This window comes from Saimiri boliviensis, chromosome 3, assembly GCF_048565385.1.
Source record: "Saimiri boliviensis isolate mSaiBol1 chromosome 3, mSaiBol1.pri, whole genome shotgun sequence".
NCBI lineage: Eukaryota > Metazoa > Chordata > Mammalia > Primates > Cebidae > Saimiri > Saimiri boliviensis.
In genome coordinates, this window is record NC_133451.1 from 88,169,233 (window position 1) to 88,182,873 (window position 13,641).

The 13,641-nt window shown below is 40.6% G+C and overlaps 1 protein-coding gene across 2 annotated transcripts in view; it reads right to left on the minus strand.

Moving 5' to 3' along the window:
* UNC5C (unc-5 netrin receptor C) overlaps window positions 1-13,641 on the minus strand; it is a 393,542-nt gene that overhangs the window by 84,938 nt on the left and 294,963 nt on the right. For both annotated transcript variants that reach the window (XM_003929536.4, XM_010340136.3), the window contains exon 5: window positions 2,092-2,272. In XM_003929536.4, coding sequence (XP_003929585.1) covers window positions 2,092-2,272 — 181 coding nt within the window. The remainder of the gene's footprint in view (window positions 1-2,091; window positions 2,273-13,641) is intronic.

The following is a 13,641-nucleotide window of genomic DNA, read 5'->3' on the forward strand; positions in this document are numbered from 1 at the left end:
GAAAACGTAACTAAATTACGTGGTAAGGCTAAAAGAAGAGTGACAGTTATTTTAATAAGATAGATACAGAATTCTCTGGATCTTAACTTTCCCTTGGTCTCAACTTCCTGTCCTTGATAAGAATGTTACTTTCCTTTTAATATAGGGAATGCATCTTTCATTTGAAAATCTCATCTCCTGCTTTTAAGAGTCAGAAGGATTACCAGAGTGATCTTGCACCTGCTGTTTCTCAGGGACCTTTAATGTAGAAAATAGTCAATATGCCAAGTGGCATATTTTGGGGTGCCATATTCTTAACCCCTTCAGTCCCATCATGTACCTGTAACATTTCAGTCAAGGACAGACTTCATATACAGTAATGATTTGTTCCATCAGGTTATAATGGAACTGAGGAATTCCTATCACCAAATAACCTCATAGCTGTTGTAGCATTGTGTATTTCTTTACTTTTTCTATAAATGTAGTATAGCCCATGTGTAGCATTTATAAAGTCTACAGCAGTGGAGAGTAATGTCCTAAGCCTTCGCATTCACTCACCGCTTACTCATTGACTCACTCAGAGCAACCTCCAGGCCCACAAGCTCCATTCATGGTTAAGTGCCCTATACAGGTGTACTTTTTCTTTTGTATCTTTGATATCTTATTTTTATAGTACCTTTTCTATGTTTAGATATACAAATACTTGCCATTTTGTTACAATTCCCTATAGTATTCTGTATAGTAACATAGTATATGGGTTTGTAGCCTAGGAATAACAGGCTATACCATCGATCTCAGGTGTGCAGTAGACTATACCATCTAGGTTTGTGTGAATACACTCTACGATGTTCACACAATGATGAAATCACGTAATAATGCATTTCTCAGAATGTGACCCCATCATTAAGTGACACGTGACTGACTGTACCATGAGCCACATACTTGCTAGTGGCTGTCCCTCCTTCAGTCCATAAGACACCGAGGCCCATGGATTTTAACACTAAAACAGTGATGAAAACCTTCATTATGTTCTAGGAAGTGGTGAGACATGGGCATATCATCCTGGAGTAGCATAATCTCAAAATACTTCCCAGGTTGTTTGGTTTCCTTGGAGGCAGTCAAGCATCAATACGAGGAACTATTCAATGTCTAACATTGTGAGAAATATGTAAATACACAGACCAGTCCAGTCTACCGAGGAGCTTAACCTTAGCTGGGGAGATGAAACTACTCATGAAATGACTAAAATATAACGGAGTGCTAAACCATTTAGAGAAATAAAAGCATATTTGCCACATCAAAATGGGGCATGAAATTGCTTAGTGCTTCCAGAGAATTGATAGGTTTAGAGATGAACTGGCTTAAAAAGGACCAGGGCGTGAGAGGAAGCTTCCTAAGAAGTTGCTTTTTTGGACTTTACCATATTGTTAGGATTAGGGCCACCTGGCCAGATAAGGCAGTATCTTTACTTTGCACACCTCTGACGGAGTGAGCAGAATGAGTTGTAAGTAGCTAAAATTGTGCCGATGTATTTTGCAAATAGGTCAGCTCCTGCTTTCTAAGGGTTTGTAATGATAGGACTGAAGCCAGATCCACAGAAACATCAGAAGGCTGAATGAGTCATATTCATCTTTAGAACTCAATCTAGATCTTGGTGGTGCAGGTTCTGGAGAGAAGAGGGCTTACAGAAGCAGTAGGAACTCAGGAAGGCTTCCTTTGTTTTCCTAGAAGCTGACTGAAGGCTGAGAATGTCTGAGTCTGTCCTTTCACATGAGTAGCAGGGAAGCAATTAAACCTCACTGGCCCTGTGAAAAGCAGCAAGCAAGTAGTGATGGAGATTGAAAAGGTGCTTCTAGAATCCGGCATGGTGGTGCATGCCTGTACCAGTTACTCAGAGGAGGCTCAAGTGGGAGGATCCCTTGAGTTCAGGAGGTCAAGGTTACAGTGAGCTATGGTCATGCCATTGTACTCCAGCCTGGGTGATGGAGCAAGATTCTGTCTAAAATAAAATGAGATTTTTAAAAAGGGCTTCTGGCTTGAGTTAAGACACTGATGCCGATGAGAAACTGCAGTTCGACAGAAACTAGACTGAAACCCTGAAGGGTCACTCACCATAGACTATGACAGTGGCAGTTGTGCTTTTCCTCTTGGCAACAATGTTTTTGGCAACACAGGTATAATTTGCAGTATCAGAGAGGCGGGCCTGCTTTATGATGAGGTTGTGATCAATAGTAATATAAAAATTCCGATCTTCAACAGGATCAATTATGTCTTCATTTTTCAACCATTCCACCTAAAGATACATGAGAAAAATAGATAAATCCCCAGCACGGATCCCTCAATGGCTGGCTGTCCTAACCTGTGTTTTATAATACGTACAATGTTGTTTCAGGCTGTGAACTTCTGCAAACTGGTGGGAAGTAACTTTCCAAGGTCATGTTAAGTATCACTCACCAGCCGAACATGCTGATTCTGTCTGTACTACATTATTCTCAAATGTCAATGAACCAATTGGGAAATACAGCATTCAGATTGTTTTCACTTTGCCCTGTAGGCACGAATGGGGAATGTGTGCTGCCAAGTTCAGAACCCAATCAAAAATAATAGGCTAAGCGTTTCAAACTGAACTCAAACCTTTTGCTATTTGTTTACTCTTGGCAACTTACCTGCTGCTTTCCAGAAAAAAAATATAACGACTATTTTAAAAAGCACAAAAGCCATTTTAGACATCACATAGCTGTAACAGAGTAACATTTGGATGATTTATATGTAGCCTCACTGAAACATATGGATTAAATATCCCTGAAAATGCACTGACTTCAAAATGTAGCAAAACACATATTTGGAAAGGTATCTCAGCCAAAACATTTAAAAAAATTTTTCTACCAATTCTTAATACAATATGAGTAGCTTACACATCATACTCAAATCCTTCCTTTTGTAAATGCTAACATTCAAATCTTTGGCTCAGGGTGTGCTTTTTAGGAACCTGACCTTAAGACATGACCATTTAAAGCCGCTGAACTTTTCTTTTTTCCATGTGAATGTTAATGTAGTAATAATGATGTTATACTTGCTGAATAAAAAGAGGAAAACATAGGTGTATAAGCTGTTCTTCTGGAGGTAAACTATTTCTTATTCTGGCAGTTGCCTTTTTTTTCTATGCACAGGTTTTTCCATAAAGCAAGACAACAAACAATGTTGATATTTACCACACTTAAACTCTCCTTTTGCATTAGGGTGAATGTGGATACAGGTAACCTTTAGTGGTAGGGAGTCAATATTGTTGCCATTTTCAAAACCTTGAGGAGCTTCTCCAGCACCAGAAGAGGTCTAGAAATTAATCTCTAAATCTGTCAGTGGGTTTGACGTTGCACAACTCAAAATAACATTTAAGGCAGGGATTCTCAAATAATGCTCCTCTAATCCTTAGAAGAGAAGCCAACATTTATAGAGAAAAATAAAAATCAACAACAATCCTGAAATACAGAAATGTATGAGGTTATAGATAAACTATTTGTAATGATGTAAATGTTGAAAACTCTAAACATTCTTGTTATTTACACTCAGGTTAGTGAGAAAAAGAATAGAATCCATTTAAAACAGTGGGTTTTTTAAATACGTATTTTGCTTTCAGATACAGACTGCACATTCAGTCAGAGTTATGCCTAGGTATCTCTCAGATATATACTCATATTCACTTAACCAGGATTTTCTCAACACTTTGCCCTATGTGTGGAAATAAGATCCTGCTGGAAGTGCATGGGAGAAGCTGGCATAATTTCTAACTGCTAAAAGTCTCTTTGAGAGATAATTACAAGTTGAAGGTAATATTTTGGAGTGGAATTTTTACCTAGGTTATCTATGCCTTTCTAAAGAAAACCTTCTATCATGCAAGGCACTGATGGGCTCCCTTTCCGACAGTTGTTCCTGCAGCCCTTCTGCAATTTCTGTGCTCAGTGTGCTTCTCTTTCAAGTACCCATACCTGGTCCTCTTCTCTGAAGAACAGCCCTCAGACTCATGGATTGTCTTTGCCTGAAAGTGCCTAGGAGTTTTTACAACTTCCCAATTAGCCATTGACTAGTGGGTGCAGAAATACGGCTTCTGTCCCCCTGGGTCGGAATCTGAGGTGTAACCTTCCAGAAGTCCCTTGCAGGGATGAGGCTGAAGCTACATCTTTGAAACTGCGCCTGAATTGACATGAATTGACACTATTATAAATGGAGCATACCTAATCCCAAAATCTGGAATCTGAAATGCTCCAAAGTCTGAAATGTTTTGCACACCAACGTGACACCACAAGTAGAAAATCCCACACGTGACCTCATGGCTGGCTGCAGTCAAAATGCAGGTACACAACGCACAGTTTATCCAGCATCCCCAAGGGAGGACTGTGACACCAAACAACAACAGACTGTCCATGAGTGGCTCACATAGTGACCCCTTTGCTTTCTGATGGTTTAGTGTGAACAAACTTTGTTTCAGGCAAAAATTATTTAAAATATTGTATGAAATTCCCTCCAAGCTATGTGCATAAGATGCATGTAAAACAAATGAATTTGGTGTTTGAACTTGGATCCTATTCCCAACATATCTCATGATGCATATGCAAATACTCCAGAACCCGAAGTCCAAACAATTCTGGTCTTGAGCATTCTGTAGAAGGGTCACTCAACCTGTACTAGGTTTCTCTCTCCTTGCCCGCCCGCTTTACAGGGTTCTCTCAGAAGTGCTTTCTTAAAAAACTACTCACATTCCTATCTTTGGTTCATGGTTTGCTTCTGGAGAACACATAACTATTCAAAACTATGGTTACTCCTACGTAAATGATGTCAGTTTAACAGGGATGTTCTTCTAATCGTAAATGACATAAGGAAATCCCAAGGGATATTTCAAACCACTGGTTTGTATGAAGAGTTTATTACATGGAAGGAAGTGCTTAATCTGCATGGTTGGCAAAAGATTCGAAGAGACATTATTGTTGGATACATGATCTTTACTCGATTATAGATAATGACCCATTTGCCTTGGGTGTCTCCAGCCTATGTTGGAGCAGTGGTTCTGACCTGAACCTCAGGACCCCTGAGAAGCCTCAGGAGTGTTGATAGGCCCCTGTGGGCGGCACTGCTATCCTCCCCTAACTACCACAGAATCACAGAAACTCTGCTTTTATGCATTTTCCACACTAGATTTGCTTTCACACCTTTGTTGTGAGAAATAAAGGGTTCTACAGCCAGAAAATAGCTGTGGGAGTGAAGAGGGGAGCCCAGGACTCCTCCAGCTTCTGACAAGACTCCCTACCAGTCCCTTACACCCCGGGGTTGCCAGCTCTATCACAGTACTCTGCTTTGAGACAGTCATCTCTGTGAGAGGCTGAGTCAGGACTGCAGGCCATCCCTCACCTCGTATGCTGTAATCCCAGGGGCTGCACATCATTAGCTCCAAAAGTCCTTACACTCTTCCATACCGCCTGGAATACAGCATGAAAATCTAAAATTTCAGTCTCATTTTAGATTGCTTCCTTCACATTTTTCTCATACTAAAGTCTAGATCTTTCTGATGCCATCGTTTCTTCTGGAGTCTTCCGAAGGGGTGGATACTCCATTTCCCAAATCCAACATGCCACTGGGTCTGGGGTGGGTAAGTGTTGTCCTGGCTCAGTATTGTCTCTTTCAGACTGTTTGTTCTCTCCTTGAATATTATGTCATTAGATTATATCACCCAATTTTGATGTTTTTGTAGTTATTTATAGACCTCTGGATTAACAGTCATTTTATCTAAAGCATAATTTGTGAAGTTTAATAACCACAAAGATGACACTTCTAACATCTTGGTTTTTCTCTCTCTCTTTTTTTTTTTTTTTTAGACGGAGTTTCACTCTTGTTACCCAGGCTGGAGTGCAATGGCACGATCTCGGCTCACCGCAACCTCCGCCTCCTGGGCTCAGGCAATTCTCCTGCCTCAGCCTCCTAAGTAGCTGGGATTACAGGCACGCGCCACCACGCCCAGCTAGTTTTTTGTATTTTTAGTAGAGATGGGGTTTCACCATGTTGACCAGGATGGTCTCGATCTCTTGACCTCGTGATCCACCCGCCTCGGCCTCCCAAAGTGCTGGGATTACAGGCTTGAGCCACCGCGCCCAGCCCTTGGATTTTCAATTCCATGACCCTCCATCCTGCAATGATCTTATCCTCCAAGGTCACACATTCTAGGCTAGAGGTTTTTAACCTTGCTTCACAATAGAATAACGTCGAGAACATTTATAATATATTAATTCTAAATTCAACCCAGAAAAGCTAAATCCAGTCCACAAAAACTCCAATTCAGTGGTCTAGCATCAGAGTGTTTTAAGCTCCCTAAGGGTTATAATTTACTGTTAGGGTTGAGAAATACCAGTCTAGATCACTGCCTTTAAAAATGCAATCCCTGGATCAATAGAATCAGCATCACTGGGATCTTGACAGACATACAGAATCTGATAGACATATAGAATCTAACCGATTGGCCAACCAAATCTAATCGATTTGTCAACCAATTACCAAATCAAAACACGCATCCTAATAAGAACTTCAGAGGATTTATATGCACACAATAATTAATGATAATTGTCCTTATCATTAATTACAATTCTTCCATAAACTTAGTTTCAATTATTCTTTCCTTTTCCCTTTTATTTCCTGTTCACTCTCTCCAAGATACTGAATTCAACAATCCTTCACCAGCACCCACAATCTATTGAATTTACCAATTTGTTTCTTAGATTTTCAAGTATAAATTCCAATGTCTAACTATATCTAATTCTTGCATTATACCATCAATGCTCTTATCCCTTTTTCACTTCAAGATACTCACTTGGCCACTATTTGCCCACACTCCTGTTTTTTTTTAATTTTTAAATTCTTTTTATTTTTTGAGACAGAATCTCGCTCTGTTGCCCAGGCTGGCATGCAGTGGTGCAATCATGGCCCCCTGCAGCCTTCGCCTCTGGGGTTCAAGCAATTCTTGTGCCTCAGCCTCCCAAGTAGCCGAGATTACAGGTGCCCACCACCACACCCAGCTAATTTTTGTATTTTTAGTAGAGACAGGGTTTCACCATGTTGGCCAAGCTGGTTTGAACTCCTGACCTCAAGTGATCTGCCCACTGCAGCCTCCCAAAGTGCAGGGATTACAGGCGTAAGCCACCGTGCCCAGCCCTCTTTGTTCTAGAGGTGGAACATGGGTATGCACAGCCATGGAAAGTGGGCTCATCTTAAAATTTATGATAACAAATCATAAGTAGGACTTTATTTCTGCCAAGAAGGCATGCTATATTTTCATTGTTCACTCTCCCCCTCTCCTAGATAACCATTTCACACTTTCTCCTCTCCACTACCTCTCCTTCGAGCCTCACTTTCAGCTGATGACCAAGATTTCCATGTCACTAGGAAACCTGACAGTCACAAGAGATCTTCCAGTGCTCCCGTTGTCTGTGTGCCCAACCCCATCTGCACCTTCTCTCTTATCACTGGGGGAGCTTTCTGTGTTCCTGTCACCTCGGATTTGTACTCTGTATCCTAGTCTTGCTCTTCTATTCAAGGGCAAGTCTCAGGAATTCTCTTCTCTCTCTCCTAAATTATTCAATTTCCCTTGATGCTGAATCATTTCCACCAGCCTACAGATGTGCTGTTATTTTTCAAAACTTAGAAGAAAATCTCTTCTCACCCATTTCTGCCTCTACGCACCCCCGACCTCGCCTGTATTTCTCTGCTTGCCTTGCTTTACAAAACTCCTTGGAATAGTTGTTTACAACTCGCTGTCTTCAATTCCCCACTGAACCTGTTCTAATCTGTGTTTACTTCCGCCGCTTCACCGTAGCTGCTCTTTTCTCTTTGCTACATGTACTGCTGAGGTCTTACTGCTCGTCTTACTTGACTCACAGTAGCATGTGATCTGGTTATTCCCTCCTTCCTTCTGACTTGCTTTCTCTGCACAGGACACTTTCTGGGGTTTTGTCCTACCTTGCCTCATGCCTCACAGCTTCCTTAGGTGAACATTTGTGTCTCTGTGGCTCAGTCCTTGGAATTCTGCTGCTTTCTATATTCTGTCTATATCCATTAGTGAGCTTATCCAGTCTGACACAGATGACTCCTAAATTTGTCTCCAGCCCAGACCCCACCCTTGAACTCCAGACTTGTATATCCAGCTGTCTTCATGCAACTCCATTTGATTGTCCAATAATGACCTCCTGAACCGCCTTCCCAAACTTGCCCCTCTCACAGTTTAACGCACCTCACTTAAGGCCAACTGCAGCCTTCCAGCTACTTAGACAAAAACCTGACTTAGTGTTGACCACTTTTTCCCCCTTTCTTAGCCCATTCAATGTTAGAGCAGCACACGTTGGGAACTGGGCGCTTCTCATTCCCTCACTCCATGGTCCGAGTCACTATCGTTTTCCCTCCTGAATTACTGCAATCATCGTCCATCTTATCTTCTGCTTTTCCCCTGAACACTCAACGCTCTATTTTCAACCCTGTAGTTACAGTGATCATCCATAAGGTGTAAGTCAGAGTGTACCTTATGTACGAGTCAGGGTTCTCTAGAGGGAGAGAACTATTATATATAAGAGTATGTTAAATATGATAGAATACATATAATAGTGTGTGTATATATATACAATTATATATAATATATACATACAATTATATATATAATATATACAATTATATATAATATATACAATTATATATATAATATACAATTATATATATAATATACAATTATATATATAATATACAATTATATGAATATATATACAGTTATATAAATATATATATACAATTATATAAATATGTATATACACAATTATATATATATAATGTATATATATACTATTAGGTCTGTCCCTCTAGAGAACCCTGACATATATACTTTATACGTACATATAAAAGGGAGTTTATTAGGTATCAACTCCCATGATTACAAAGTCCCACAATAGGCCATTTACACGCTAAGGAGCAAGAAAAGACAGTCCGAGTCCCAAAACTGAAGAGTTTATAGAGTTCGATGTTCCAGGTCAGGAAGGGTCCAGCATGGGAGAAAATTGTAGGCTGGGAGGCCAGGCCAGTCTAGACTTATGTTTCTCTGCCTGCTTTATCCTGGCCACACTGACAGCTGATTAGATGGTGCCCACCCAGATTGTGGGTGGGTTTGCCTTTCCCAGCCCACTGACTAAAAAGTTAACTTCCTTTGGCAACACCCTCACAGACACACCCAGGATCAGTGCTTCACATCCTTCAATCCAATCAAGTTGATACTCAGTATCAACCCTCACACTGTAACTCATCTCAAACCCTCCAAACGGCTCCTTCTCCTATTCAGTGTCAGTGCTAAAGTCCTTACGACCAGCCTGGATGACATACTAAGGCTACGCCTCTATAAAAAATACAAAAATTAGTAGGGCATGGTGGCATGTGCCTGTATTTCCAGCTACTTGGGACTTTGAGACGGGGGATGGTTTGAGTCTGGGAGGTCAAAGACATAGAGAGCTATGAGTGCACCATTGCACTCCAGCCTGGGTGACACAGCAAGACCCTGTCTCAGAAAAAAGAAAAGAGAAGAGCGGCATGGAAATAGGAGGCAGGGAGAAAAAAATGGATTCAGTCATTAATTGGAAGGGACAGAGGACAGCACATACACATTGATTTTATGTGGAAAGGAGGTACAAGTGGAACTCATCTTTAGTTTCTGGCTTGAGAACCCGTGTATGGAGCAGGGATACAGGAGGCAGAAAAGAACTGAGGGTAGAAAGGATAACAATTCAGATTTGGCTGGCCTCACTAGGAATCCAGCTAAGACAGCATGACTTTGACAACAGCTAAGTTGCTTAAAATTCCCATTATTTCCATGAACAGAGTGAGTTTTTTCTCTAAAAGTTTTGAAATAATTAAAAAACAAAACAAAACAAAACAAAACAAAACAAAACCAACCCTGAGGACTTCTGCTTCTCTTGGATCAGCTGTATCTTAGCCTTAAGAACCAAACATGGATATTGATCAAAAGGATATTTGCAGGGCCAGCATGGCTACGACATTTATTACCATGTGGCTTAGATAAAAATGATGAAGCATGAATAAAACTTAGAAGACATATGGAAAGGAAAACAATGTGTGAGAATAATTCTGTTTATCATGTAAAGGATCATCTGAATCAGCAAGAGAAATCAATATAAGAACCATAACATACAATTTAAATATACAGCCTTTTCATGAAATGTTTCCAGAAGGCACACTACTAAAGTATTCTTCTAGGTGAAACAATTCCACCATGAGTCTCCTTACATACCCTGTGTATAAAATTCCAAGAAAGGTACAGAATCTTTTGTTGTGCTAGAATTTTATCGTAATGGGTAGCATGTAGTTAATTATATTGCTGCAATGCTATTTATTTGTAAGCTAATCTTGGTTAACCAGGAGTCAAGTACTCTGGTCGGCCACTGAATTCTGTTCATATTTTGGTCATTTCAATGCTTTTTGTTGATTTCAACCTAAGGCTCTCTACTCCTCCCATTGAACAAACTGATTTATATGAGAAAAAAGTCTTTCTGAGTTAGAAGTTATTTTTAGTTATGTACAAAATATTCAAGAAGAAAGAAAAATAGGTTGAAGTTCAGAAAACAATAAAAGACTTCAACCATAAACCATAACTGTTGTCATGGTTACAGTGATGCAAAATTATTTTCAAACAATTTCTGTCCTTGTGGTTCAGTAACTGCAATCCTCTCGATAATCTGGAACATATTTGAACCAATTTATTCGACTATTTTCAAAGGTATGCGGTTTTATTAGCAAGTACTAAAAACAATTACAAGGCAATATTAGAATGACCTGTTTGCATATCCTGCTGTTGTTTATGTTATTAGTCCCACTGTGTGCAATTGAGCATCTTACTCTAAGGGGCAGTTCCTAAAGTATTAGCTAAGAGGACTGCTTTCAACTACCTGAGCCCAAAACTGAACTCTTGGACTTGGGGGCTGATGTTTATGTCTCCCTTATGTAGGTGTCTTATCTTCTGTATGCCTTGGAGTCCTCATTTACAAAATAAGAATAATTCTAGAACCCATTATAAGAGGTTCTTAAGGACTAAATGAGTTAATATATAAAACACTTGCTATCTGGCATAAAATAAATATTTGAAAATAATTATTAACATTTAGTTAAGGATATACCAAAAGAGGTGGGACAAACCCCAAACCACCCTAAAAAATAAAGGGAAATGGTGTTAATCTAAAAACTAAAAAAAAAAAAAAAATTAACATCTGAGTCTTTTCAGCCCTCACTGGCATTTCTATGGGCCAAAGTCCATTCAATATTAGGTTATAACTCTGAGATTGCACTACAAATATATAAGCAATTGAGCATTAAATTGGCCAATGTTGTTTGTATGCTAACTCTAACTACGTATTTTCCTTTAAACTCTATCAGTTCATAATTCTAGATATGTCATTAGTATGCATTTGCCTTGTAGGTATTAACATGTTAATTAATATGTATAAAAATTATTTTCTGGCTAGGTGTGGTGGCTCACACCTATAATCACAGCACTTTGAGAGGCTGAGGCGGGTGGATCACCTGAGGTCAGGAGTTCAAGACCAGCCTGGCCAACATGGTGAAACCCCGTATCTACTAAAAAAATTAAAAAAAAAAAAAAAAAAGCTTGGCACAATAGTAGGTGCCTGTAATCCCAGCTACTTGGGAAGCTGAGGCAGGAGAATCACTTGAACCCAGGAGACAAAGGTTGCAGTGAGCTGAGATTGTTCCACTGCACTCCAGCCTAGGAGACAGAGCAAGATTCCATCTCAGAAAAAAGAAAAAAAAAAAAAAAAGAAAGAAAAAGAAAAACAATTACTAAGTTATAAGAAAACATACTCTATTAATTTTTAACAAAAATAAACAGAAAATATTTTTAATCAAAGACACCATTAAAATAAATTTAAGAAATATTCACTATCATACTTGGTAATAAGGCATAAAGGATAATTTATATTACTATTATTTTTACCTAGACAATCTATATTTTTAAAGTTTTCAATTTACTTTTGTGAGTTTTCCATCTCTTTTCTCCTGGGACTTCAAGCTAGTCTACTTGTTCTTTTAATGAAATCAGCCTCTACCCCACCCCCATCCCCAGCCCCAGCCCCATACAATGGCATAGATATCAGTAGCTTCCACAGCCTTATCCACATCCCTAAGAGATGGAATTTCCTTCCAGCCACCTCTGCTTTCCCTACCGCCCTGAAAGTACACCTGCATTGCTCCTAAGAGGGCTTTGGTCTCCAAAAAGGGACTGTCCCCCCTCTTTTATTTTCTTCATTAAACTTGTTTTCATGGGATTCAAAATTCTGTGGCAGATTTTTGGTCAAGTTGTTTCCATTAAAAACTATAGATTTGGGGGATTTCTGCCAAGATGGCCAAACAGGAATAGCTCCAGTGTGCAGTTCCCAGTGAGAGTGACGCAGAAGGCAGGTGATCTCCACATTTCCAACTGAGTTAGGTACCAGGTTCATCTCATCAGGACTGGTTAGTGGGTGCAGCCCAAGGAGGGCAAGCTGAAGCAGGATGAGGCATCACCTCGCCCAGGAAGTACAAGGGGCTGGAGAACTCCCTCTCCAAGGGAAGCCATGAGGGACTTTTCCTGACACTCTGGCTCAGATACTATGCTTTTCCCACAGTCTTCACAACCCACAGACCAGGAGATTCCCTCAACTGCCTACATTATCAGTACCTCAGGTTTCTAGCACAAAACTGGGTGACTGTTTTAGCCACGGCAGCTTTTTTCTCCTCATATCCCCGTGGCACCTGGAATGCCAGTGAGACAGAACCACTCATTTCCCTCAAAAAGGGGGCTGAAGCCAGGGAGCCAACTGATCTGGCTCAGTGGGTCCCACCCCCACAAAGACCGGCAAGCTAAGATCCACTGGCTTGAAATCTTCACAGCCAGAACAGCAGTCTGATCTCAACCTAGGATGTTTAAGCTCATTGGTGGGAGAGGTGTCCATCATTGCTGAGGTTCAGGTAGGCGGTTTTAACCTTGCCTGTGTAAACAAAGTCACCAGGAAGTTTACATAGTAACTGGGTGGAGACCACAGCAGCTCAGCAAGGCTCCTGCAGTCAGACTGTCACTAGACTCCCTTCTGGCTAGGCAGGGCATCTCTGAAAATAAGGCAGTGGCCCATCAGGGTCTTATAAATAAAGCCCCCACCTTTCTTGGACAGAACCTGGAAAAAGGGGCGGTTTTAGGTTCAGCTTCAGCAGAGTTAAATATCTCTGCCCAGCAGCTCTGAAGGGAGCAATGGCTCTCTCGGCACATTGCTGGAGCTCTGGTAAGAGACAGACTGCCTCCTCAAGTGGCTCGCTGATCCCCGTGTATCACAACTGGGAGACACTTCCCAGCAGTGGCTGACAAACACCTCATACATGAGAGGTTTGGCTGGCATCTGGCAGGTACCCTTCTGGGAGGAAGCTACCAGAGGAAGGAACAGGCATCAATCTTTGCTGTTCTGCAGCCCCTGTTGGTGATTCCCAAGCAAATAGGGTTCTGGAGTGGACCTCCAGCAAACACCAGTAGAACTGCAGCAGAGGGGCCTGTTAGAAGGAAAACTAACAAACATAAAGAAATAGTTTCAA